At 42.8% G+C, this 27,658-nt stretch overlaps 2 protein-coding genes across 2 annotated transcripts; both read left to right on the forward strand.

Moving 5' to 3' along the window:
- Positions 1-15,157, forward strand: LOC121335942 (antigen WC1.1-like). The gene is given in 15 exon segments (XM_041404546.1): positions 1-70; positions 3,125-3,439; positions 4,927-5,235; positions 6,836-7,150; positions 7,958-8,269; positions 8,566-8,883; positions 9,593-9,907; positions 10,573-10,887; positions 11,704-11,766; positions 11,850-12,164; positions 12,351-12,386; positions 12,687-12,828; positions 13,125-13,223; positions 13,794-13,861; positions 14,931-15,157. Coding segments are annotated over 15 exon segments (3,219 nt in total).
- Positions 15,158-19,038: 3,881 nt separating this feature from the next.
- Positions 19,039-26,547, forward strand: GSTK1 (glutathione S-transferase kappa 1). The gene is made up of 8 exons (XM_041404524.1): positions 19,039-19,206; positions 19,769-19,850; positions 20,610-20,738; positions 21,075-21,175; positions 21,578-21,613; positions 24,275-24,391; positions 24,879-24,972; positions 26,247-26,547. Exons 1-8 carry the CDS (start codon positions 19,141-19,143, stop codon positions 26,285-26,287), a joined length of 666 nt encoding a protein of 221 aa, XP_041260458.1. The 5' UTR covers positions 19,039-19,140; the 3' UTR covers positions 26,288-26,547.
- Positions 26,548-27,658: the final 1,111 nt, after the last annotated feature.

Below are 27,658 nucleotides of genomic sequence, written 5' to 3' on the forward strand. Positions count from 1 at the left end.
ATGGCAACAAAAGGACTTCTTTCTGCTCCAGTACTGTGGTTGATTCTTCTCTCCATTCAGGTCTCCCTGGGTAAGTACGTACTTTATTTTGCATAAGGCAGTGAGATTTAAAAAAAGTATGCAAATTTAATATCATTAGGTTATTCTTTTACTAACCTCTAAAGCAAAGTGACAAAATGGTGTTTAAGTATGTTTCTGTCTTTGATTCAATCTCCTTGGTAATCCTGAGATAAGGAAATGTAGGCCTTTTGTAAAAGTTTTGTATTTTATTTTGATATCAGTGACTGGCCATTCCCATAAAAATTCAAGTCCAAATTTTGTAAACTAAAAGGTGTACTAAAAACCAGCTGGGTATTCTTACTACTGTCTTATCTCCCCTGCTGAGCTCTTTGTAGACAGAATTAATAATTCCGGGTCTTTTTTCAACACCAGTTAAAATTATGCAGCTCTCCCCTCTGTGTCCAGTGGAGTGTTGGTAACACAGCATCTCCTCAGTTGTTCCTGTATATCTGAAGCTTATCACTATTTGTCTCCGCACTTCTGGAGCTATGTGAACATGCTTGATGTTGGTGATGAGAAACAGATTTGGGAAACCTTGTTTTTTTCTCTCTACACATGGAGGTGACATTAAGGCATTGTGGTGGTGGTTGCATCCCCATATGATGAGAACAAGACTTCAGGGTTGATGTTTTGCTATAGCATGGCCCTAGTCTTGAAGGTTCTGACCAGTTTTGTGGATGCAGTCGGAGTTCACATGGCAGGGAACAGGAGGCACTCTTGACGCACATTCTCATAATATGAAACATTTTTTACTTAGACACTTTTGTAGTGACATTTTATGTCACTACATAGTGACAACTGAGCTGTACTGCAGAAATGAGAGTGACTTTTCTGCCAACTTCTTGTTTACATCAGGGAACAGTAACAGACTGACTGGAACATGCAGAGAAGAGTAGCTTTGCAATGACACCATCATCAGCAGCACCTACCACCCCCATCTCTGATCTGGCAGCACTTGCACTCTCCATGTTGCTACAGGTGTTCTGATGTTCCCCAGGCACAGGGCATTGTGCAGATCAGTGCAAGAGTCACAGCTCTCTGGGAGTGAGCTGGAAATCTGCCCCTAAGGCAGCCAGCCTAGGCTGGAAACCTCCTCTTAGGGCCTGGAGACAGGAATGTGTGGTGCATCCTCATCTTTCCCTATGAGAAGAACCAGGTTTTCAGCTGGGGTAATCAAAAATCTCATGCCTTCTCAGCCAAGCAGAACACCAAACCACTGAATTCCATGAAGGTACTTGCAGGACATGCTGTGGAATGTGAGGAAATATGAAATTGTACCTGTACATATCATAAAAAAATTCACAGAAGAGTGATTACAGCAAATGATACGTTTTATTAGGAAATATTTAAATCTGTCAATTGGGCGATGCCTACCTCTGCATCCAGTCTTGCATGCTGTTACACGTTGAAAACATCAGATGTACAATTATTTAAAAATTCAAGTGCACAGAGGTCATAGAATTGAGTGAAGAGCTGTTTGTTTTGTTCCTGGATATGGCTAGTAGAAATTGGTTATCTGGTTCATTTAAAAATGTATTAGGAAATCAACTTTTCTTAGAACTCATCACCCTTTTAAAGTATAAATATTATAGCTGAGAAAACTTTTTTTTTTATTATGTTCTTTAAATACTCGGGGGGTTGTTCTCCAGAATATCTTTCTAGAGACTTACAAGACTTATTACAGAAAGATTATGCCCCCTCTGAGACAACACGTTGCAGGCACAGAGTGGCTTTCTAGTTACCTGAGGATTGTACTATGCATGTGACTTTCTTACTAAGGAGACTTGAGGAGAGAGGATATTTTGCAGAAAAAATAGGTTTTGGAAATTACCAATTGTCAGTCACTTGAATAACCACCTTTTTTTGTTTGTTTGTTTGTTTCCAAATTTAAATTATAGGCAGGAAATTGTGAGGAAATCCAGCAGTGTTAGCAAAGAGGTAAAGCCTTTGCCTGTGTATGAGAGGTGATGATGTGTCAAAGCCACATAGTCTGTGTATGATGAAGCAGTTACAGACCACATGAAGATGGAGGCAACATTGCCTTCCAGTTGACTATTGCTAGCAGTTACTCTGCAGTAAGAAATGAAAAAATTGTCAGTCTTGGAAATAAATGGCTGCATTAGCACCAGCTCATGGGTTAAGACTGACACACTTGCAGTAAGTGGAGAGAAGAATTAGATTTGTTTCCCAATGCGGGAAAAATTAAATATTCTTATTCACAATGTCAGATGACAGCAAGATGTGTGATACGTAGAAACGTCTCTCACCAGGCTCAGTGGTTTAGCCATTGAAAGAAGGAATGCTACCTAGAGGAATCTTGACAGGCTTGAAAAATGAGCCTTACCCCATGAAGTTCAACAAGGCCAAGTGCAAGGTGCTGTACCTGGCTTAGGACAACCATCAGGATCGGCACGGACTGGAGGATGCATGGCTTGAGAGCAGCCCCACGAGAAGGACTTGGGGATACTGGTGGGGACAAATTGGACATGAGCCAGCAATGTGCCTTTGCAGCCCAGAAAGCCAACTTTGAGCTGAGTCTTCAAGTAGACCCCCCTGACCTTACCACCTCTCCAGCAGCTTGCCTGGCCCCTCTGGTCCCTCTGGTAGCCAGCTCCTACAGTTACCTCACTCCCAAAGACACATACACAAACTTGGTTTTCAGGCCAACTAATTCACAGGATAATGAAGCTTGATCTACTGTGGCAAACACACACTGACAGGCAGTCCCCTCACCTACTCCAGCTGCTGTGTTTATTGTGGCAGGCTTTGTGAATCACAAAGCAGGGACATTACTCAGCATTTCCCAGCCTTGATAAGTAAGTAAAAAAGAAAGTTTGCCTGTCATTAGAAATAATTTACATTTTAGCAGTACAGTTAGCTCAAACTTCTAAATAGAGACATAACTCCTTGCAAAAAAACCACTCTTTAAGTTGGACTATTTAGAAAGGTGAACCAAATAAGTCTGACGTAAGAGTAAATTAAGAGCAATAATGATCTCATTAACATCTGCAGTCGATAATCATGATAAAGCTCTGTCCTTTCTATAACCTTGCTCTGTCTGAAGGCACTGATGAACTGAGGCTGTCTAATGGAACTGGCCCCTGCTCTGGGAGAGTGGAAGTAAAACATGAGGATCAGTGGGGAACCGTGTGTGATGGTGACTGGACCATAAAGGATGCTGAGGTTGTCTGTAAGCAACTACAATGTGGATCTGCTGTTAAGGCCCTGAATCGAGCTCCTTTTGGACAAGGAACTGGACCAACGTGGTTGTACCGAGTTGATTGCCATGGTGATGAATCTGCTCTCTGGAACTGCTCGCATACAGGATGGGGTGCTTTTACCTGCCCTCATTACTTTGATATTGGAGTGATCTGCTCAGGTAAGAAGTGATCCAGCCTTGTATAATAGAAAAAGAGATACGAGCCTGGGATCAAACTTTGTCTTAGATGGATAAAGCCAAGTACTCCCTCTACTCATCCAAAGCAAGTTGCTCCAGCATTAAGTCTTCTGCTGACTATGAGTGCAAGCTGACTTTGCCTGGGCACAATAAAGACACCAAATGAGCATATTAAATGACGTAAAACAGAAAAAACCCAACCCACTATTTGTTTCTACCACAGCTCTCCCAGGCAACAGGGGGGCAGTACTGAACTTGTCTTTGATAAGGAATTGGGGCTAAAAAAGCAGGTGTAGGTAGAGAAGCAAGAAAATGCAATGTTATGTCATACAACTGCCCTTCTTCTCCAGATCTTCAGGTAGGCTAAGACAGGACAGTCTGCAATGGCAAAAAAAGACCAATACCTGTTTTGCTGCTTCATGTGCAAGATGTGCATGGTTTTACTCTTTGGAAAAAGAACCACTGCAAGTTTTTCCTTCGCAGCTTCACGACTTTACATTTGTCCTTTTTTGATTTTTGTAAGGTTCCTGTCAGCCCATTAGTCTAGCCTGTCTAGATCTCTCTGAATGGCATCTCTGGCCTTGTGGTTATCTCCCCACCTCCCCCAAAATCATAAGAGTGTACTCCATCACCACCACCATGAAGATAAGACACTGAGCAGAAAAGCCCCTGGAAAGACCCAACAAGTGATATTTCACTTGCTGACAGTCTTCAGGTAGAGTGCAACTCACTAATGACTGAGCCTGACCATTCAATCAGCTGCTTAATCATGTTGTCCTTCCAGCCAGACAGTAACATCCTAGTTCTTGGACATAAGAATATTGTGCAAGACAGTGTTAATGGCAGTGCTGAATGTGACGTAAACGGCATGTGCTGCTGTCCCCTCATCCACAAACCCATTTCAATCAGAGAAAGCATTACAGTTCCACAGGCATGATACATGCTTGATAAAACCATGCTGACTCTTCCCATTTATCTCCTTGTGCCCACAAATGAGTTTCTACAAGTCTCACTCCACCTTTTTTTTAAGTACCAAAGTGAGGCTGGTCAGCCTGTAGCTCTCTAAACTGTCTTTTTAACAATTTGTGAAACTGGGTGCAACATTTCCTGTTTCCTCTTCCTGGGTGCTTCAGCTTACTATTCATCGAAATAACGAGGTCTCAAGGACACACAGTAGTAAATGGCTATTTGTCTATTTGGGGATTGCTACTTCTCAGTCATTGGCAGATGCTCAAAGCTTCCTTCCTTCTTTCCCAAGGATTTAGTATTTTCACATACTGAGAAATAAGCAATCTCATACACCATTTTTTTCTTTATCAGTTCTATAGAGGAATTGCCCCAGTCACAATTCAAAAGTATCAGTCACACTCAGAGAAGTGAAATGTGTCTTGCCCATTAAGGAGTTATAAAAATAGGTGAGTAGAACCAACTCTTGATGTTGGATTTCTTGTTTTTTGGGTTTTTTCCAGGTTTCTCTGATATGCGTCTGACTGGAGGGGACACTGCCTGCTCAGGACATCTGAAAGTAAAGAAAGAAGAAACTTGGGCCACTGTCTGTTTCTCACACATTGATTTCAAAACTGCCTCTGTTATATGTAATGAGTTAAAGTGTGGCCAGGCTGTGGATACCTTGAGAGGAAATCACTTTGGAGACAGATATGAACTGATCTGGCAAGAAGAGTTTCACTGTGTAGGGAATGAGACTCACCTTGCAGACTGTCCCAGGAGCATGCACCACACTAACACATGCTCTCATGATGCCACTGTTGTGTGTTCAGGTGAGACTTTGGACTGATGGACATAATTCACCTGTGTCCTATATGCCTTTTTCCTGTTAAACCACAGTTCAGAGCATCTGTACACTTCTGTGGTTCTCAGGATCCTTGGATGCTTCCACTACCATGTCTTGAGCCATTCAAGGGGGACCAGAAAATAACAGAGAGCGGTCCCACAATGTCTCATTCACTCTACTGAGAGTCTGCATCTGACATGGGCTGTTCTAATCACATCACTACTACTCAGATATCTGAAAAAGGCTGTTATTTCTTTCGCTGTTAGAAATAGGCACTCAACATTCCTAAGAATGCTCTAAAAATAGAAGGGAAAAAGGCCAGAGCAGGCAAGCAGGAATATCAAGACATTAATTTCTTTCCTGTGGTGCCAATGTGTAAGTTAATCCCTGGCACTTCAGTTAATGACATAACTGGAAGAGGTACCATATCTCCAAAAGGTTGAAGGAGGCACAAGTTGCAAATGTAAGGGTTTGGGGTTTAAAAAAAAAAAAACAAACAAACAAATCAAAACCAAAACAAAAAACCAACCAACCAACCAAACAAACAAAAAAACAAACAAAAAACCAAAACAAAAACAAAAAGTTGCCAGAGACTTAGATGACTTTCATTATGACTTGAGAACTTAAGAACTCCATACAGTTATGGCTGCTGGGGGCTCTGAATACAGCTATGTATTGCCACCCACTGAAAAAGTGAAGATTAGGCCTAACAAACACAAATTTTTCCTGAGGCCACAGTTCTAAAGGGGTGAACTAAACCTGGGGCAGAGCTGCTGGCAACAGACTGACACAAAACAAGCCTGGAAAAGGGTTGGAGCTCATGTCCATTTCCTGTCCAAAGGGCTTCAGTCTGTTTCAAGACTGCCTTGGACACTGTGACCAGTGGCAGCCAAACACCTCAGTTAAGCCACCTAACAGTCCTTGGCTCCTGCTTCTATCTTGCAAGAGTCTTAGCTCAGAGCTGAAATCCTGGGCTCATTAGGGGTACAGTGCAAGGACAAGGTAAGGGTAGAAAGTAACATTGCCAGAAGACAGAGGAACTTCATGGAGCTGGCAGTAGGACACCACTGTGCCATCCATGCCGCCCTTAATTTATTGTCAATACGCTGATGGTTGTGGCCTGGGGTGTTCAGAACCTTGCTCTGGGACATGGATGAAAGCTGAGAATTCCCCACTGCAGTTTCTGCTTACCAGGAAATGTGACATGACCAGCCACTGGGAGAGATGGTGATATCAGCTGCTCCTACCCTGAGTTCCTCACATGTGAGGCAGTGCTGAAAGCACCTCTGCAACAGAAGATGTTGTAAGGTAGCAGCAGTATTGTGAGGGGAGGACAGAGCAGAACAGAGAGGAGGCACTGAACTTAAAGAATCAAAAGACTTTTAGTCATACAGTGCAGGCTACAAAATGGACAATAGAAACTTCTTTTTCAGGGCTGGCTTATCAGCATCCTGTTCTAAGATGCTTTTAGTAACCTGACATATAAATGAGTGTTAGTTTCTTGCAGATAGAGCTCTCTTACAGTTTTCAGTGCAGTAGCACAAAAACCCAAAAGTAACTGCAAAGCTTCTTTATTCTTTCTGCAGGCTACGGTGGGTACAGGCTGGCAAACGGCAATACCACGTGTTCAGGGAGAGTAGAGCTTCTTCACGGAGGCACATGGGGAACCCTCTGTGACTACCTGTGGGATTTACCAGCTGCCAATATCCTCTGCCAGCAGCTAGACTGTGGAGTTGCACTACTGATCCCAAGTGGACAGTCCTTTGGGGAAGGAAATGGATCTGTCTGGAATGCCACATTCAGTTGCCAGAAGAATGGCTCACTCCTGAGAGAGTGTCCTGTGCGTGCTCTAGGTCAGGATGAATGCCCTGCTGGAAAAGAAGCTCATGTGGTGTGTTCAGGTGAGAAGTGGGAAGGTCTAAGAAGAGAACTGAAAAACTCCTTCCTTAAGGAAAAATATGGACTCAAAATTCAGAGGGCATATGTGGAGTCAGGCTTTGTCATTTGACTGCTGCAACAGGAGTCAAGGCTGCACTTCAACTGTACCACAAGGCTGCTCTTTCTGAAATGCTCCTAGTGTCAGATAACAGCAGGAGCAGGGCTGCTGCACAAGCCAGGATGAGCTGGGCACAGGCTGAGCACAGCACAGGCAGAGTCCTTGCCACTTAGACACAATCCAAAGCATTTGCAGAGAGGACAGAGGAAGGTACTGGTAATAAGGTCTATGAGCAGTCCCAGACAAGTCAAAGCAAACAAAGAGGTGTAGGGTCTGGCTGGAGAGAACAGCCAGGCATAGCATGAGATGAGAGTGGAGACAGTTACACTGTCATGCACTTGAGGCAGGGACTTAATTTAAGTGCATTAAGGTCCAGGTTTAAGTGAGGACTTGGACCAGCAGTTGAAGGATGCAGAGCTGTAGGCCCTCAGTGATATTGGTCTGAAAAATTAAGGTCTATTAGTTGACCCAAAGCCCCCAAAACCTAGTGCTCTGATTTTAAAAATTGCAGATGGGACATGATCCTGAGTTCTAGTCATTCTTCCCAGTAAAATAGGTTGGACTGAAGTTTATTTATGAGTATGGCCCAGTTAAGTCATTTTTACTACTGAATGATAAGGAAAACTCATTCCCATTCCCCGGTCACTTCCAGGTCCTGCCCATGAGCAGTGGCAAATGTAACACCCCAATATTCCCTTTCTCTTACATTCAGGGTGTCCAGGGGGTAGGCTGGTGAATGGCACTACGTGCTCTGGCACAGTGGAGATCCGCCATGGAGACACGTGGGGAAAACTCTGCCACTCCCACTGGAATTTGCAAGCTGCCAATGTTCTCTGCCATCAGCTGAACTGTGGGTATGCAAAATCAATCCAGATGGAAGACAGTTTTGTGGATGGAAATGGGCCTATATGGAGAGATGCTTTTCACTGTAAAGGGACAGAGTCCTGTCTCTGGGATTGTGTTCAAGTGACTTTGGGCAATCCAACCTGTTCAGCCAAAGAAGCAGCCACTGTAACTTGCTCAGGTAAGTCAGGAGTGGCCTTTTATGGGTGGTGCAACTTCAGACCAAAGCAGTGCTGGTGATCTCACTGACAGGATCTAGTTTTTGAGGTGGGGAAGCCTTTCTTGCTTCCCGTTGCAGGCCCTTGTGTGCATGAAAGCAAACACAGCCTTAAAGGGGGCAGTCTCCTTAATCAGTGGTGAGAATTAATATTTTGCCAGCACAGAAATTTGTCTTCCATTGCTTTCCTGCAAGTTACTTCTACTGCAGTGAGATAAGTAGATGTCACTCAATATATTTCCTAACTCTCTTGAGCCCAGGTCTTGCTGAATCACTCAGACTCTCAGGGGGTGAGAGCCGCTGTGGTGGGCGAGTTGAGATCTCCCTCCATGGGGTGTGGAGCAGGGTCCTGGATGACGACTGGGACATTAGGGATGCCCATGTGGTATGCCGACAGCTCCAGTGTGGAACTGCCGAGAAAGCCTATTACCTTCCAAAGTCTGAGCGAGGCACGGGTCTTGTTGGCCTAAGGAGCGTCCAGTGCACTGGAAATGAGACTCAGCTGATGCTCTGCAACACCTCCCATTATCAGACAGTGCCAACAGGAGTTTCAGAAGATGTTGGTGTGATTTGTTCGGGTGAGTCACTGTGTGAAAGGTACAGAAGGTTTCCTAGGATTTCTCCAGCCCACGTTGTGCTGTGGTGTCACAGATCTTAAGTTGGCATGAGTCTGAGCTTGATGATAGTTAAGGAAGAAAGTGTAATTTATATAATGCTTTCTTCATCTGAATTTCTTACAGAATTCTCTTCCAGAGTCAAAAAGAACTATTAGAACACAGGAGCCATGAGAACACTAATTTAGCTATGATTGCTAAGCATTCTTACTGCCTCTTGAGAATTAAATAGCTTTTATTTTGTGACATTTCTATATTTATGGATACTTGCAGCTATTCTACAGAATATTACAACTGTTTCTACTCTTCTCTGATTTTGCAACCCATTTGTAACAGGATGAGTACAACCCATTTGTAACTAAATGAGTACAGACAGAAAACAGGTTGTCTGGCTTTCTAAGATAAGGTGGCCTCTGCATATACTTGGTATGATTATACACTTCTTGCTGGCAATATCTCACCTGAATTATTCAAACATTCCCCTGGTGCAGGAGTAGACCTTTCCCTTTATGCAGTTTTAGCTTCACAGGACTTCTGCCCAAGCAACCATAGCAGTAGAACTGGGATATAACAAGAACATGATGTCTTGAAAGTGCTTTAAAAATATTGCCATTATGCCGACCGGTGTGTTATAGTTGTGTTGCATGTTGACAGCTGGATTTTCTTCCTACAGGAAGCAGACAGATGAGGCTGGTGAATGGAACAAACCGCTGTGCTGGAAGAGTAGAGCTTTATCATCATGGCATCTGGGGCACCATCTGTGATGATAACTGGGATCTATCAGATGCCAATGTTGTTTGCAAACAGCTTGGATGTGGGCATGCCATCGAGGCATTTGTATCTGCCCATTATGGCGAAGGGTCAGGGCAGATCTGGCTGGATGATGTGAATTGCACTGGGGTTGAATCTGATCTCTGGTCATGTCCCTCTAGGGCGTGGGGCCAGCACAACTGCCAACACAAAGAGGATGCTGGCGTCCTGTGCTCAGGTGTGTTTGGAAAACCCTTTTCTGAGCCTGTGGGTTCAAACAGGAGGGTTGTATAAAAAGGAAGTCAAGAATAGCGGGGACATGCTTGGATAGCCTCCTCCTGTCTTGATGACAAGCACAGTTGCTCAGCACATCCTTTTGGTCCTACTAAGATGCAAAGGATCCATAGAAGCCCATATTATGCACCAACGCACACGCGCACGCACACACACACACAAAAGTCTGTGGTGTAGTAGGATATTTAGGGGATAAATTTGAGGAGTTTGTAAAGATTTCCACAGCAAGGGGCTGTGTGCTCCTTCCAGTCAGTTACAGCTGGCTTTGAAACCAATGGGAACAACCCACTGTGCACTACAGCATTGGAAAATCCAAGTAGCTTATGGTGGCTCTGCACATGCATATTTAAGAATGGCAGCAGCAAGAGCGAGGCGAAACGAAAGAGAAGTGGAAAAAACCACAGATGACCTCTGAAGGGAGTGCAGTCTGTTAGGGCCCATGTTGGAACCAGAACAAACCCTGAAAGGACTGCAGCCTCTTTGCCCCACAATACAGGTAGAACGAACACAAGCAGTTAGCACTGTAAAAAAAGTGTTATTACAAAGGCAGGAAAGAAACATCACAGGAAGCCTGTGGCACTAATTCCATATTTATGCCTTCACTTCCAGATTTCCTGGCTCTGAGGCTGGTGAATGGCAATGATTGTGCTGGGCGTGTAGAAGTTTTCTACAACGGGACGTGGGGGAGCGTTTGTTCCAATCGCATGTCCCTGCTCACCGCAGTAACCATGTGCAAGCACCTGGGCTGCGGAGACGGAGGAGGAATAGCCACGGACTCCCAATACGGCAGAGGGTCTGGGCCCACGTGGCTGGACCACATTGAGTGCACTGAGCAGCACAGCTCGCTCTGGCAATGTCAGTCAGACTCCTGGCATCCTCAGTCGTGCACTAACCGAGCTGAAGAGACCCACATTACTTGCACTGGTAATCAGAAATGTATTTGTATGTGGCCAGACATGTACATCAACCTATGCATGCACGTATGGACATCACACTAATTACTTTGTGTTCACTTGTTATCTGGTGTATATTGTTTCTAGTTTAATGAAAATGGCAGCAACATGGTTTTTCTTCTATATCATTGACTTAAATGAGTGAATTAAAATTACAAGATTATCAGAGTGCTGTGGCCCAGTGAAATCCTAAGGAATTCCCTAATAAGATGGCGTCATTGCCTATTTTTTAATGCAAAAATCTATGATACACAGTCAGTCTGTGAGATCTGAGTTAGGATGAGACTTCCCAAGAGGTCTAGAGCCAAGTCTATGTTTCTACATGTAAGGAGGCGTACCTGTGTATACACACAGCCATGGACAAGCGCACAAATCCATTTGGTTCTAAAGGTCCATTTCTAATGCCTGCTCTTATGACAATATTTCACACCTATGGGTATCAATATCTGTATTCATATATAATAAAAGATATAAAACTTTTAAAAAATAGAAAATAGAAAATAAAAATAAAATATAATATAAAATATAATAAAAATGAAATCTACATGACATTCAGATATCCTGAAAGGGATTGCAGCTGCCTCATGAGAAGAAGGAAAGCATAACCATCAGGAAGATTATTACTCACAGCAACAGCCAAACTGCCATCTGCCAAGAACTAAACAAGCCATACACATATTTCAGGAAATAATTAACCTGATGGTTAATTTTCAGCTGTTTTATACTCCCTCTTTTTTTTTTCCCAGAGAATAATTAAATTATTTACTTCATTATTTAAATTCTGCAGGAAGAAAAGAGGCAACATCTCCAGCTGCATTTGCTGAGTGTCCAAACTCCACAAGTTGTTCAGGTACCTCCACTTTGTTTTTCCTTATTGGTCCCTGTGGACCTTCCTGCTGTTTCAGTAAAACAGAAGGTTTCTGTGTTTTGCAGACAGGGAGAAGTTACGAGTCATGGGAGGAGAGAATGAATGTTCAGGCAGAGTGGAGATGTGGCACCAAGGTTCCTGGGGAACAATCTGTGATGACTCCTGGGACGTGGCAGATGCCAATGTTGTATGCAGGCAGCTGGGCTGTGGATCTGCTGTGTCTGCTCTGAGTGAGGCTGCCTTTGGGGAAGGGACTGGTCCCATCTGGTTGGAGAAGGTGCACTGTAAAGGAACAGAGCTGTCTCTTTGGGACTGTCCAGCCAAGCCTTTGTTTGGCAAAAACTGTGATCATAAGGAAGATGCTGGTGTGAATTGCTCTGGTTAGTGACTGGTCCTTTATTACACTGGTCTGTGAAGGAGGTGGGTAGGGGAGCATTATGCCAGCTGTACTTCCCAGTGACTAGCCCTTTCATAATTTTGACTGCTAAAACATCACAAATTATATGAAGATGTTCTCCCTATTTTTCACACTTGCCTCTTAATCCGGACTCACCTTCCTTTTGCAGGTGTGACAGAAACAACAGCATCACCCACGAGAGCAGGTAACTTCTTTCTCTCCCCTTTCTTTCTCCAATCAAATGACAATTTAAGGTCCCAGATACTTGACAGATCAAACAGCAGTTTATTTCAGCTCATCAGATAGCACTTCCCACCGCCTTTCATAAAGGAACACTGAGAGGCACCACCCCCAGCTGCTGAATTTTATCTGCTTGAGCTGGGCCCATAGCAGAGCAGCAGGTGCCCTGCCTCACCCTGCTAGCATGGGCACAGCAAGGGGCTGCAGAGGAGCAGCCCTTTGGGACACGTGATTCTCTACCTGTTTCCTCTTGGTTTCCACTCAGATCGTCCCCGCCGCCCTGCCACAGGCAGTATGAGACTTTCAGTGCCTGTCATCCTCTGCATTGTCCTGGGGACCCTTCTCTGCCTGGTCCTTGCCATTCTTGCTGGGCAGATCCAACATGCCAGGGCACAGCAGAGAGGTGGGTTTCTCAGACTGGTATGAAATGCCTCCTTTACGTGGTCCCAAATGTTTAGTTGGCTGGGGAGGCAGTGGGGATGGGTGACTGAGATTAACTGAATCTGTTGACACACTGAGATTTTTCATTACTTTCTGGCACTGAAAGAGCCCAGAAGTGCTTATCCTCAGTCAGCACATCTTGATGCCTTTCTAGGTACCAACCACACAGACCCCTGTAAGGTACTTCTCCTTTTCAAGACTCCAGCTTGAATACAAGCAGAGACTGTGAAAGTGATCATTACCTCTTACTTTCAGGCTCCAGACTATCCTATGACCCCTTCTCCGAGGCTGTCTATGAAGAGATTGATTATAACCTGATGAGGGAAAAGCAGGGCGTGACTTTCCTCTCAGGTCTGTGTGTGTATCTTGCTTTTCTCAAGGGAAAGCTCCTCCTTTCTGATCCCAATCTGATACCTTGCAGCTCCCAAACCTACTGGGAAATTTAAAATTCCTGGATTTGAGGAGAGGAGTTTCCTGCCCAGTGGACTCTGTCAATTCTTTTCCCAGGGACAATTTGTTTTGTGCAGTTCTCACTGCAGCCACAGACAAAAAGCTATGTTAGCCATAGATCAGTATAGGTCAAACAAACAAACAAAAGCCTTTTGCTGCAATTATTTAAAGCAGGAACAAATAAAGGAATAATTTGCATCTCCTTCACAGCAGCTGGGTCCCTGTAGGTTTCCTCCTGTGGATTACTTTTATCCCTTTGTGGCTTGCCTTCGCCATGGTCCTTGAGAGGTGTTATGGGGCCCCCTGAGGGATTCTTGGTTATTCCATTGTAAGCCTTGCAGAAGTAATAATGACTTTGAAAGAATATTCTGGACTTGGATGCTATTACTGCTCTTCTTCTCATTGTGCAGTTTTAGCATTTAAGGAGAGTTTAATCTGGTATCATGCTCTTTCTCATTTGCCTAAATTTTTATTCAGAGAGCTCAAAACCAAAGGAACAGTTTTATAGAACAGACAGTGATGAAGAAAATGGTCCTGGAGCAACACAAGGTAATGTGAGAAAGGGTTTGTACAAAGAAAGAGATCCAAAATCAGGGTAACTTTTGATATCCAAAGCATTATGAGCGATTAAGAGTTTCATTTCATGTGCTAGTGATGTTTCCTTGTGATGGAAAATCTTCTGTGTAACTCTTGTGGTGGAAAAGTGTCATACAATCCCATATACAAGTGCTAGTTTTCTCTTCTATATGAGAAATTCAAAACAAATGTTTGCTGGTAGTTCTGCAGACACTTCACAGTATCCAGTCACATGAATCCAACAATGTGACAACTGCTTCTCCCAGACATTCAACCATAATAGCTTGTAAACATTTGCCTTATTTCTGAGACAAATGGGGAGAATTAAAACAGATGAAATACATATTCCAAATAAGAACACTGGTGTACAATTTGAGCTGATCAAGGGATCTTAATCCAAGTGATCTGAAGAAAATACAGATTCCTAGCTGTGGGGTTTGCCTGGGGGGTACATTTGGTTTGTTGGTTGTTTTTATTTATAATTTGAAATAGCTGAGGGAGTGGAAGTGTTTGGAGAAGAACTGCATTTTCCTAGAGCTGATCAAAAAGCTCTGTTAGCCATTGTCTGGTGTCCAAGAGAACAACTGCCAAAGGCACAAGCAGTTTTGCACCTCAGTTGCCCATATCCCAGACTCTGCTGCACCATGTCTTTATTTTCTACTGCTTTTCTTATATTAAGAACTTTTTTTTTTAGTTGAAAAACAAATTAAAAGCTTTTCCTTACAAGCCAAAAGCTAAAAAACAAACTAAAATCTTTGAAGTGCTTATAGAGAAGACAATTATTCTAAATAGTTTCTCTTTCTCTTATTCAGATTGAATATTGATTTCTAGGTAAAAAGTGAAACAGGAGTGCTTTGATTTACTTTTCTGTTTATACATGTATTATTGGTAAGCATACGTATTTACAATAAAACTGTGCACAGTAACATTTGCTGAGGGATGGATTCCAGTTAAGCACAGACAGGTCAGTATTGCAGCCCTGTGTTGCTGGATTATCAGCTACTGCTTTCCCTAGTGGAAGTTAATACCTGTACTGTTCCAGAGGCCTCTCCACTGCCTGAAAATGCCCTGGAAGATGGTTATGATGATGCAACAGAAGCTCCTGGACCTAGAGATGCTTCTCTTTCTGAGCAGAATGAACAGGAAATCATTGGGATCCCTGGAGAAAGTGACAGAAACAAGGATTCCCAGACAGGTGAGGCTGGATGAGCAGTGCTGTTCTGTTCTTACATCCAGCTAATCTATACCTCTTCTCTGCTTTCCTTATAGCCATATAATTCTTGCCTGTGGCCAACCAACCTAAGTTTCCACTGCTGTAAATTAAAATTTTACTTCTTATTAGAATGACCATGGGGACAGAGGGTTGCAGTCACCTTTTTAACAGCCTTTTAAGTACTTGAAGACTGATAACAGTTTCTTCACATACCTATCTTCAGTTCTGCTCTGCATTTTGTTTCTTTACACAGCTGCAACTTAAATTAGTCAACTTTCTACTTAGGCCTTGTAGACTACACTCTGCCCATGATGGGTCTCTTCTCAGTCCATGTTATCTTTCAACAATTGTTTCAAACCCAAAACTTTACAGTATTTCTTTACAGCATGGTACTGAGATCTTACTAGTGTCAGGTAGAGCAGAAGGACAATCTCTTACACCACATCCTTCTGTTTATGGATGCTAGTGTGATACTTCCCTTTTATCCAACAATATGACAGTCTTGAGAGGGCTCCATGTCTGACACAGCTTCAAATAGTGCTCTGTAGAATACTACATATCATTAGACATGGATTTTTCAAATCATGGAATCGACTCTTTCTCCCTTCACCTGTAGTCTCTTAAGTCCTTATTAGATCTCATTCTATGTCCATGGAGGATGGATTCAGCTAGGTTTTTAACCTGGCACTAAATTTTGTCAGGCTCATATAATTCAGTATGCGTTAACAACAAATATTTGAGACAGACCTTTCTTTATCAGTGCATTTAATGTAACTGTGGAACACCTGATCTGAACTCTTACTTTTGGGGTAGTGATAAATATTTCTGGCCTACTGGAGATGTGGAAAAATAATCAAAATACAGGACTCAAAGTAACTAGTGAGACATTAGAAATTTTTTTTTTTTGTCAGCCCACGAATATATTCCTTTTAACATTGTGTTTCAAGCTTGATCCTTGTATATATATATATATATATATATATATATATAATATACATGCCACAAAAGGCAGAAAGGCAGAGTGACATAAGCCTTTGTCAGGTCTTTCATAGGCACTCCTATCTAAGTTTCTAATTGCTGGAGGAGACAACTGGAAGCTGCGCAAGTACACAGAGGTAATACCTACAGCATGCACTTTTGTCTATCACAGCTGTTCTTCCCTTCATGTTTTCAGACTGGACTTGCAGAAACAGGACCTCTGAGGCTGACAGACCCTCATCCCCTGCTCTTGAGGATACAAGCTATGACGACATTGAAGAGCTGGGGCACTGACAGAGACTGCTGAGCTGCATTAACTTCTTCTGGAAATACAGCACTGTTCGTCAAATGCTAATCCTGTACTAGCAGAACCAGAACAATCTGCATTTAGGATTAGTTTGCATAAGTTTTGGTTATTTCCAGAGAAGAGATAACATACATAAAAGATAAGGAAGCATGGCTGTTAAGAAGATCTTTCAAATTTATCTTACAATTTCTTGTTGTTAAGACTTAGTGGACACTTTTGATTTTATATTTAAATACCTTCTTTTTTTTCTTTTTTTTTTTTTTTTTTTTTTTTTTTTTTTTTTTACTGAGTTAATTTTAAAATTATGATATTTTCTTATTAGAAACTGTCCAAAGATCTCAAATGTATGCTTTTCCTCTCAGATATATGGGGAGAGCTTCTGGGAATTATTTGGAATTGAGACTGAACTGCAAGAAAATCATCAAAATTCTGTTTCAGCCAAGTCTTTGAGAAAGGAACTCTTGCTGATTGTTTCTGCAGCAACATCAAGAAGATCTGACAGGTGTGCTGCAGGCATGCTGTGAGGCACAGAAGGAGGGAAACACATGGGATTTAACTGCATCCTGCAATCTACTTTTCCTGGCTCACTAACAGGAAAACTGGGAAAGTAGAAAGTTTTTGCAAGGAATAGTAAAAGGCACAAGAAACTGACATAAGCATTGCAACAAATGTTATGCCTGAAAAAGATGTAGCAAGCTATTTATCCCTGTCAGAACTATCTGCATAGGACAGAACTTTTCTTCTCCAGGTGCACCAGGCAGGGACCAGGAAGAAGGAATCCGTGGAGACTCAGAGATGGCAACAACTGATGTCACAGGCATGGTCCAGTTGAGCTGAGTGCTCCCCAGGTGACTGGGGTATATAATCCTCAGTGTTACTGATTTAGTGGACTGATATTAGGAATGTGTTAAAATTTATAGCCAAATGCTTAGAGCATTCTGCCTGCACCTGAATGACACCTGCACAAGGAAAGTTTAAGGATAATTGGAGTAATTGGATTAAAAGCATATTAACAATTAACAAGATTAATAAAAGATGTAAAACGGCTTAACTGTGGAATCTATCAGGCAAAGTTTCTCTTCTAAGGGAGGAAAACAGATGCATACAGGATGAAATCCTAGAGAATCAGGCTACAGCTGAACTCATTACAAATCTATCTTTCAAACTTTTGAAAAAGCAGGTATGAAAAGAAGTTTGTGAGTGGGGTTACAGGCAGCAGTGCTTGTTGCAGTCTGTGTAGCCAGCTGTGTTGGAGTCACCTCTGTGTGTACAAATTTATCTCTCTGGGACACACAGCCTCACAGCAGTGCTGCCCGAAGCAGCACTTGGGAAAGCAGCAGTCACATCCACAGGCTCCAGTGGCCCGAAGAGAGGCACCCACAGACCCCAGAGGATGCCTGAGGCAGTGACTTATTGCAAGTCTTTAAAGTCACATTCTGCAGTATTTTTGACCCCTTGAGAAAAACGTAAGGCACGATTCCCCTTTGGAGAAATCCTACCTAGTCTCCTAAATAGAATTTTTATTCAGTCACTAATTTATTCTTTTTTGCCACCAATATGCTTCACACTTACGTTTCCCAGCTCTCTCCCAAATCTTTTCTTAACGATTGGCTCGCTGCCCAGTACTCAGGTGTTAAGAAAGACTTCAGGGAGGGGTCACAACCTGTTGTTGGGATTCTACTGCCCGAAGCAGCACTTGGGAAAGCAGCAGTCACATCCACAGGCTCCAGTGGCCCGAAGAGAGGCACCCACAGACCCCAGAGGATGCCTGAGGCAGTGACTTATTGCAAGTCTTTAAAGTCACATTCTGCAGTATTTTTGACCCCTTGAGAAAAACGTAAGGCACGATTCCCCTTTGGAGAAATCCTACCTAGTCTCCTAAATAGAATTTTTATTCAGTCACTAATTTATTCTTTTTTGCCACCAATATGCTTCACACTTACGTTTCCCAGCTCTCTCCCAAATCTTTTCTTAACGATTGGCTCGCTGCCCAGTACTCAGGTGTTAAGAAAGACTTCAGGGAGGGGTCACAACCTGTTGTTGGGATTCAGGCTTTTCATTCTTGAGTTAAAGTTACCCGTCATTCAGAAAGCCGCTTTGCTAAAAAAAAAAAAAAAAAATCAAGATTACAGCCAAAGGAGAGATCTGCTAAAAATATCAAGATTACAGCCAAAGGAGGGATCCAGGAGCACGTTCCGGGTAACATCCAGGACTAAAAGGCGTTGCTGCGGTGGGGAGGGAACCGCGGCAGAACGAGAGCGCTTTGGGATTGCACAGCGTTTCTGTGGGATGGGCAGGGGAGGAACTAAAGGTGGGGAAAGGGAAGAGCTTAGGTGAACGGAGGATGAACAAGTACGGCGAAAATAGAGGGTAGGGGGATAAAAGGGCCAGTGGCACGTAAATCACTTGCTGATCCGGCAGGGACGCCGTGCTCCCGGGAAAACATGCTGGACTGCCCCGCCGAGTCAGCTCCCGGGCTCCCTCTCGGGAGCCTGCTCTCCTGCGGCCTCGCCACGGCCAAAGGCACAGGCTCCCTCCCGGCCCGCTGCGATCGCAGCCCTGCTCTTGCCCCCGGAGAGCCAGCGGAGCGAGCCGCACGGCCTGGGAGGCGGAGCGGAGGGGCGGCGGGGGCGGCTCCGCCCCGCAGCGGCGGAAGGGCCGCCCCGCTGCCGTCGCTGCTGCCGCTCCCTCCGGGCCCGGGGCGGTGCTGCGGCCGCGGGACGCTGCGGAGCGACGGCACGGCACGGGGCCACGATGGGCCGGACGCTCGTGGAGCTGTTCTACGATGTGATCTCCCCGTACTCCTGGCTGGCGTTTGAGGTGAGGGGTCGGCACGGGGAGGGAGGCCCTTGCCGGCTCTCCGCGGTGCCGGAGCGGCGCTGGCGCCCGGCCGGTCCCGCCGCCGCCTCCCCCTCCGAAGGGCCGCTCAAGGGCAGCTCGGCCGGCTGGCTGCAGGCAGCGCCCTTTGCGCTCCGAAGTTAATTTTTCTCTCACCTCTATGGGGTGCCTGGGCTTCCCCCTCGTGTGTTGAAATCCAGGGACACCAGGGAAGCGTGTCCGAGCCAAACGGCGGTGCAGGAGTTAGTGCTGAACATTTTGCTTCGGGGGTAGCTTTCATATTTAAAAAATGCAGGTGTCCTGATCATGAGCTGAGCCTGACCTCTCCCATACTTACCGCTGCTTAGCCTTGGATAGTCGTCACACAAATAGGGACCCCTCAGTTTTACTGAGATCAGAGTTCCCTGGCAGCATCCAGGAAATGCTTTATGACTAGCCCTAATACAATAGGAAAGGATTTATTTGTAGTATTTACTGCCTTAGCTGCACACAGCTCTATAGACATCTTTGACTGTGAATCCCTCACTACTCTTTCACATTGCAGGCTCTCTGCCGGTACCGGCACATCTGGAATATTGACCTGCGCTTCCGTCCAGCTTTCCTTGGTGGCATAATGCAACAAACGGGTATGGAGTACAGGGAGATGAGCTCTGCAGGGAGATACCTTCTTCATTAGCAGAGCACTTAGTGTGCAGGCCCTGGGTGTGTGCAGGGCCAACTCTGAACTAAGTTGTGGCACCAGTAACAGATTAACTGCAGGATTGTGGAGCCCCAAAGGGATTGAGAAATTAATCATAAGGAATTTCACACCGTTGCAGCTACACAGACAGTCTGTGCCAAAGTCCATCAGTTCTAAAATACAATAAAATAAGTAATAATAATAACTTGACATGGAGTGTTTTCCTAGAGTTAGCTTTTAAACCAGAATTAATTTGTGCAACACTTGCACTTTGCAATATGCAGGAAGGATACAAGTATGTCCTGAAACAGTACTTACGGCCTTATTTAGATCACCAAGACTTACAACGCATAAATCATGAATTAACAAGTCTTTACGTTGGTTTAGGCATGCATTAGGAGTTGTCTAGCTGAAAAGTTATCTGTCTGAATCAACATAAATCCCTGCTAGGACATTTGTACCTTGGTTTAAAACTGAGTCAGCTATCTTTAAGGTTTGATCTGTGTAAAACTGAAATAAACCATGTTTAAATCATAATAGCATTATCTTTGGAAAAGCCAAGTATGTTTCAGTAAACCAATATGAAATTATTCTATGAAATTATACTCTTCCTTAGGTATATGTACGTATGAGGCATAATTTGTCCAGTGTTGTTCAGTGTTACTATAATACAGCTGGAAATCTCAACAGAACTTTTTCCTAAAAGGTAACAAGCCGCCAGCAATGTTACCAAAGCGAGGGGAATACCTGCTGAAGGATATGAAAAGGATGGCAAAGTACTACCAGGTGCCTGTACGCATGTCCCCAGATGCCTTCCAGCACATCATGGGCACAAGTAAGAGTCTTAGCTGGTATTTCACATCCCTAGCACTTCTGGTTCCAGTTCTCCCTACCAGTAAAGGTGAAGATGAATTCCCTGTGTGCAGCCCTTTCCTGAACATGTGAGCAGTATGAAGTCTGTGCATTCATAGCCATGAAAGAAATTTGTGGAGAAATGTGGTTATGAATAGCACGGGAGATAACAGTGGATCAACATGAGCTTTACTGTACAGACTGTGGGTTTCTCAGGACTTACAGGGGAGATCACACTCTTCTTAGCAGTCATGCAGACCACACCTGCTCCTGGTGCTGTGCCTTGTCTGAGTGCTCCTCTGTCTCCCCACGGATGCAGGCAGCCTGACGGCCATGCGCTTCATCACAGCCATTGACATGACAAACCCACAGTACCTGGAACCCTTATCGAGGGAGTTCTGGATGCGCTTTTGGTCACAGGTCAGTATTTTACGCAGCCAACTAACTTCTTGACCCTTTCCGTCACCTTCCCTGTCCCACATCATTCAAATGTGGAATTCCAGCAAGAGGAAGAAAATGTCTTTCAATGAAAAGTCACAGCAGAAACTTGAGGTCACAGTGGTTCAGAAGCCACAAGCTTATAATCAGCTTAATTTGCGTTCTTTTAGCTATATATGATGGGTCCAGCAGGCTTGATCAGTGGTTCATATCAAAAAACACTTTAATACTTCCTAGATTAGGTGACTTAAGACCTTTTCTGTGGTAATTTCTCCAGCAACTAGTATTGGGTTTATTTTTGTTTTCTTAGTAAACTTGCTTTTAAATCCAGAGACATGCTTTTGTTCAATAAATACTGATTTACTTATTTTATTCTTTTACCAGCATGAAGACATCAGTCAGCCAGAGAACATATTGGCTGTAAGTGTCTCCTTTTTCTTGGTGCTTCTGCATTTCTGATAGATACTCATATTGATGACTTTGAAGAAAAATGGATTTAAATTCCCTTGCAGCTCTGTTTGGATTTTTTTTTTTTGTGTATTTTTACGTAACACTCAGAACCAGAATACACTCTTTTTTTGTTAATTTATGTAGCAAGATACCAAGGTTGGACAGAGTTACCTGTTGATACTGTTTTATTAACAGTATGAAAGCATAAATAGTTTCTGCAGAATGCATTGAGGCATTGCTGCTGTATGAAATGTTCAGGTGCAATGCAACACTTGGGGAAAGTGACTTTCCTTAGAGTGATGGAGTCACATTTTCTGATAAGCTCAGTACTATACTGCCCTTTTATATACCTGCAAATTATATTCTTGATGTATTTTCTTTTGCCATTTTGATTTTGTTTATTGCAGTAAAAACTGTAATAGCATGTAAGTTACTATACCAGTAGATCCTCTTGAAGGTCTCTCCTTTCTTCATTATTTTATAAGTTCTTGCAATATGAAGAAAAGAGAGGAGTTGTCCATGACTAGTCTCTCCTATCCAACATCCCTAGTTGAAATCTGAAGCGTGCAGTCTTGCTGTTCCCCCCCAAGTCTAGTTCTTGCACTTCAGCTTCATCTTAGTGTAGCTTTTTTACCAAAGTTTCAGCAAAGGTTTGCACTTTGCCTTTTTAAGAAGCAAGATTTGAAGGATATAATTGAAGTTATTCTTTATTTAAAGATATAATTTAATTAATTAACTATCTTTATAGCTAAAGATATAATTAAAGTGGTACTTTTACCCTGGTAGGCAGCCAAGCACCACACAAGTGCTTACTTGCTTCCCCCACTGCCCAGGAGGAAAGGGGAAGAGGAAAAGAGGAATAAAAGCCAGAAAACTTGTGCATTGAGATCAAGAGAAGTGGAAACAGAGTGAAAGAAAACAAAGAACAACCTACACCTAGACTGATGCGCAGCCAGTTCCCAAGAAAAAGGTTAACTTGCCTAAAACCCCTCCTCATCAGTTACTGCTGAGCATGGCATGTGGCACGGTCTGTCTCCTGGGTTAGTTCAGGTCACCTCCCAGCCTCTGGTGAAGCCCCAATTTATTCACTGTGGGGGGAGAGTGAGAACCGGAGACTGCCTTGACACTGTGCAAACACTATTCATCAAGAGCTAAAATTATTGGGATGTTATCAGCATTATTTTGGTCACAGATCTGAAACACAAAACCGTAGGAGCTGCTGTGAAGCAAAGTAGCTCCATTCCTGCTAGACCCAGCACGTAAATATATACAGAACGTTGTCACATTGTCTCTGAATCCATCATTATTTAAATAAAGCAAGAACATGCAGAAATTCAGCGCCACAAACTTCATACTCAGAACAATCTCTAATTTAGTCAGAGTTTGGCAGTCAATGAGTATCCCCCCTGTGCATCAAGGCAGAGAGGGTGGTCTCCCCTTGTCTGCTTGTGCCTGTCTTCATTCATCCCTGCAACAAGTACTAGACTGTTCTGGAAATCTGTCATCCAAAGGTGGCTGAGAGGTCCCAGCCAATCATCTGAGTCTTTACAGGTGGATTTATTTTACACAGCAGTCAGAAAAATGGTACTTTTAAAACTTGATAATAATTCCTTAGTAGTCTTTTACTTCTTTATTTAATCAAAAGCAGCTTCACATAAATTGCTATATCAGCAATGTGTGATCTGAATTCTGCCCCAGTCCACTTAAATCCTCTTTCTGCCCTGAAATGGTGAGGACCAAATACTACATCACTGTGTAAATGGTGCAGTTAAACACTGTGGCTACCAAGCATTTTGTTCAGTCCAGTGGTACACTTGTTTAACCTCCTGTTCAAGCACAGTCCAAAAGAGCTCCTCATTTCCCTGATGTGTTAGTAGAGGAAGGCACGCGAAAATGTGGGTGTTAAACAAACAAAAAAAAAAAGTAATTGAAAGAGTCATTAACAGCTGCATGTGCAGGATTACTTCTCCATGTGAAATACTGCATTTCTTTCTCTTTTTTTTTTTTTCCTTTTTTTTTCTTTTGTTGTGAAAGACTTTATTTAAAGAATACTTGTAAGTGACTGTTACCAGATAAACATTGGACATTTAAGTTTGGCTACTTTGTCTCATTCCTGTGTGGCAGAGGCTCAGGGGAGGTGAAAAAGATCCATCAGTAACACCAGCAACTGTTAAACCTCTGTGATTTAGTGTCTTTCGTGCAGTATCACTTACGGATCCCATGGGGCCACATTTGTAACACAAACTGTTTAAGTCTTGGTTAAGGCTTGTACAGTGAGATTTTATTTTCCATAATACCGGTTTGAGTTTTTTTGTAAGTTATCTGAGGTTGTATCAAAGGTTCTTTCATTTTTTTTCTTCCATTTAGGAACTCCTGGGGAAAAAAAAAAAGTGCAGATTTGGGGCTTGGAAGATTTAAAATGTCTCTTCTGCTTTGTATCTGAGAGTTATTAAATGATGAATAAGTTGGGAATACAGCAAGGCAGTTGTGCAAGAAGTGCTTCAAGAGTATTTTGAAATTTTTTTGTCAATAGACCTTAGGTGACAATACTGAAGACTAAATTAATTAGACCAGGGTAGGAATTAAAATATTTACTTTGAGAGTATTCTTAATTATATAATCTTTTCACAGGTTGCCCGACAGGCTGGGCTCTCAGCAGAGCTCTCCCAGAAGGCGCTTGAAATGATTTCATCCCCTACAGTGAAGGACCGACTGAAAGACACAACAACTGAAGCACTGAAATATGGGGTGAGATGCTTGCAATGGCACTGGGCTTCACAGCTGTGCATTCCTTCCCTCTTAAGAACAGAGGGAAGCAGAGAACCATGAGGGTGATGATTAGAAAGCACTAATTGTTTTCCAGTGTGTGAAAACCACCTCACTGTTGTTGCCAGTTTATCTCACTGTCATCTGGAAAAATAAGGTTGACCCACTCATTCCAGCTGGACAGCAAGGACAGGACCAGTACTGAGAGATATAATTTATTGCTTCTTGAAATAGAACAGTGGATTAATCAGGTGGTTTTTTATGCTCCTTCAAAAGGGGCACACAGGCTCTGGAGAGTCACCTGCTTTCAGATGGCTTCATTAGGCTTATCTTTAAGAACAAAGAAGATAAAAGGAAGGGGAGGGAAAAAATTAAAACTTGTAGGGACTTATTCCTGAAGATTGATGACATGACTGCAAGAAATTCTCCCATTATAACATTCTCTGTTTCATCTCCATGGTGTCAATAGGCATTTGGGATGCCTGCTGTTGTGGCACATTATGGTGGGGAACCTCATCTGTTTTTTGGCTCTGATCGTTTAGAGCTGCTAGGCAGCGTCATAGGTGAGTCTGCCTCATTTCATCACTTTGGTTTCATGCTTTCACCCTCTTGGAACAAAATACATAATGCAGCTGAGTAAAACACTCTTAAGGGCTTCAAATGTTAAATAGCGTTGGTTATCCTTCTCCTGGAATGAAACTGCTGACTGAAATCTGTCTCAGTACACTTAAAATGACCAAATGTCCTTTTTCCAGACCAGAAGTAACTAGTTCTCTCTCTCTCACACCCTCTTTTCGTGTGTTTCAAGGCTTTGTGGTCCATGTGCCATTCTCAAAATATTCATATGTAACCTTTTGGTACTGGACAGTAGGCCTTGGCTAAGATTATGACTATGGCTGGTACTTTTTTTTTTTTTTTTGTCATTCTAACATTTTCATTTCATATCTGTTCCTTCTTAGTAAAAGCACATTATTACAGCTCCCCAGTCCATAACTTGTGTCTACCTACACAGCTGTTTACGTTGTTCATATATTGACCATCCTTCTTTTCATTTTTCTATTAAAAGAATACACACTTTAAATTCTTTAAGAGATTGAAGCAGCTAGTGATAAATAATAAAACTAAAGTCATCGGTTTTTATGAGTTAGAGGGCATTTGACTATCCATCTCAAGATTTGGCACTTGAGAGAGTGTCTCTAGAAAGAGTTATGCACATAATTAGCTCATGCATTTGTGGAAAACATTCAGCAGAAAGTATTAATGCAAATTAGTATTAGTCATAGGATAACGCAGAATGGAAATTTTTTGAGGTTTTTTCTTTTTAGTCTTCTGGATGAGTTTCTGATTCTATAAAATGTTCTTGATGAACATGAGAGTGAGGAAGAAGAGTACCCAACGCCCACTACAGCAGTCACTAATACTGACTGGAACGTTGTGGCCTAGTTTCTAGTCTCAACTCCAAGGACTTTATCAGATTTTCTTTTTGATTCTCTGACTCTGCAGCCTTGTACCCTTATTTTTTGCTTTTTTTTTAACCCCCAGCCCTCCCAAAAAGCAAGTCCTAAAAAGAACTGATTTCTCCCTCATGTGGAATACCCCCGACCTGCAGAATGTCTCATCTGTAATGGAGGAAAATAATTCTTCAGTTGTGACTAGGCAGTGAAAGATTTATGGAGCTGGCTGAAGAACACCAAACAAGATATAAATCTGTATTCCATCACCAGCAGTTACCTTTCACAAGAGTAGGAACAGTAATCCTGCTGCAGAAAAATGACCGGCCAATTACTTGTATGGATTACATTTTAACGTATCTTTTTTGTGCTGGTTTGTCTTACAGGTGAAAAATGGCTGGGACCAGTTCCAAGCCCCAAGCTGTGAAAAGTCCAGGGGAAATATATAGGAAGGAAAATATATATCTGTCAGTCTTCAGTGGTTACCTGAATGTATTCACTTTTATTTTATTTCACTTTCTTGTCCTTAAGTTAGCTTTACTGCTTGGTCTCATCTCAAATTTTGAAAAAAGTACCAGGGTTTACCAGTATTACCAGCCTGGTGAGGTGCTTACCAATACAAATGTGCTTCCTTTCTTTCAACAGATCAAAGATTAACATTAAAGATTTAACTTCTTGCAGAGTGAACATTCTCCTTCCCTGGTTGGTTTTCTTTCCTTTACCCTAAAAACATGAGGATTATGTAGTTACTGGGCTGCGATCTCTGGGTTTCTCATGTCTTCCTGCTTGTCCTTTATAAACACACACACACAAAACCTAAGAGAAGCTAGCCACATTCTCCTTTTATTTTAAATCCAGTGTACTACATAGACATAAGAAGCACAGGCTAAGATATTAATGCTTCCCTTTACTCTGCATCATGGCAGCTGGAAAGGACACAATTCAAGCCCAAAGTAGAGTCTAGGGAACCAATCAAGTATTTTAAAAGGAACTGTCCCCATCCTGGACAATATTTGGTACACCTTGCTCTGCAGTGACTGATATTTGAGGAAACCACCACACACGTGCATTTGTGGGCACCAACCCCAAACCTTGCAGGGGTTTTTAACTAATCCAAGTTTTACAGGAATGTCCTTGGAGTATGGTTGTGTAGATTCAGCTGGTAACTGAAGTAGACTCTGTTTTGCTTCCTCAAGGATGCCCTAATTGCTGCCTATCCAAAGGTGATTTGGATATGGCTGTGAGTGACTTCCAAGCATGTAGTCTGCAGAGGGAAAGGTATGCAAACAATTAAAATAAGAAATTCCACATGGAAACAGTTTGAGCTTGGCCCTGTATTGGCTGAATTGGAATGACACACAGAAATTTGATTTATATGAAGTTTGATTTCTCCATGATTCCACACTCTCTGATGCATCACCAAATGAAACACCAGCAGCTGGAATTCACTTTTTTGTCTTTTTAAGGTAAAGCATATTCGTGTATTTTTACTTGAACAGCAATTCCTAGAACAAAGCATCAGGAAAAAAAAATCTGTATCCTTCATGTCCTTACAGCTCTAAGTGTTGTGGGAGTATCATTTGTTCCTCCATCCACAATTTTTATTTATTTCAGCTCTTCAGGAAATACCCTAGGATTGGATGTGTCCTTCCTCCTTTTTACCAGAGCACCCATTAGCCTTTGGGCAAATCCAGCCTGGAACTGAAGAAAATCTTTGTGAGAGATAAGAGGAGTTAGAATGACAAGGAGGTTACCATGGATGTGGGTGCCATAGGTTTCTTTGAGTCCATAGAAGCCA

This window comes from Onychostruthus taczanowskii, unplaced genomic scaffold (genome assembly GCF_017590055.1).
Source record: "Onychostruthus taczanowskii isolate IOZ18803 unplaced genomic scaffold, ASM1759005v1 scaffold211, whole genome shotgun sequence".
NCBI lineage: Eukaryota > Metazoa > Chordata > Aves > Passeriformes > Passeridae > Onychostruthus > Onychostruthus taczanowskii.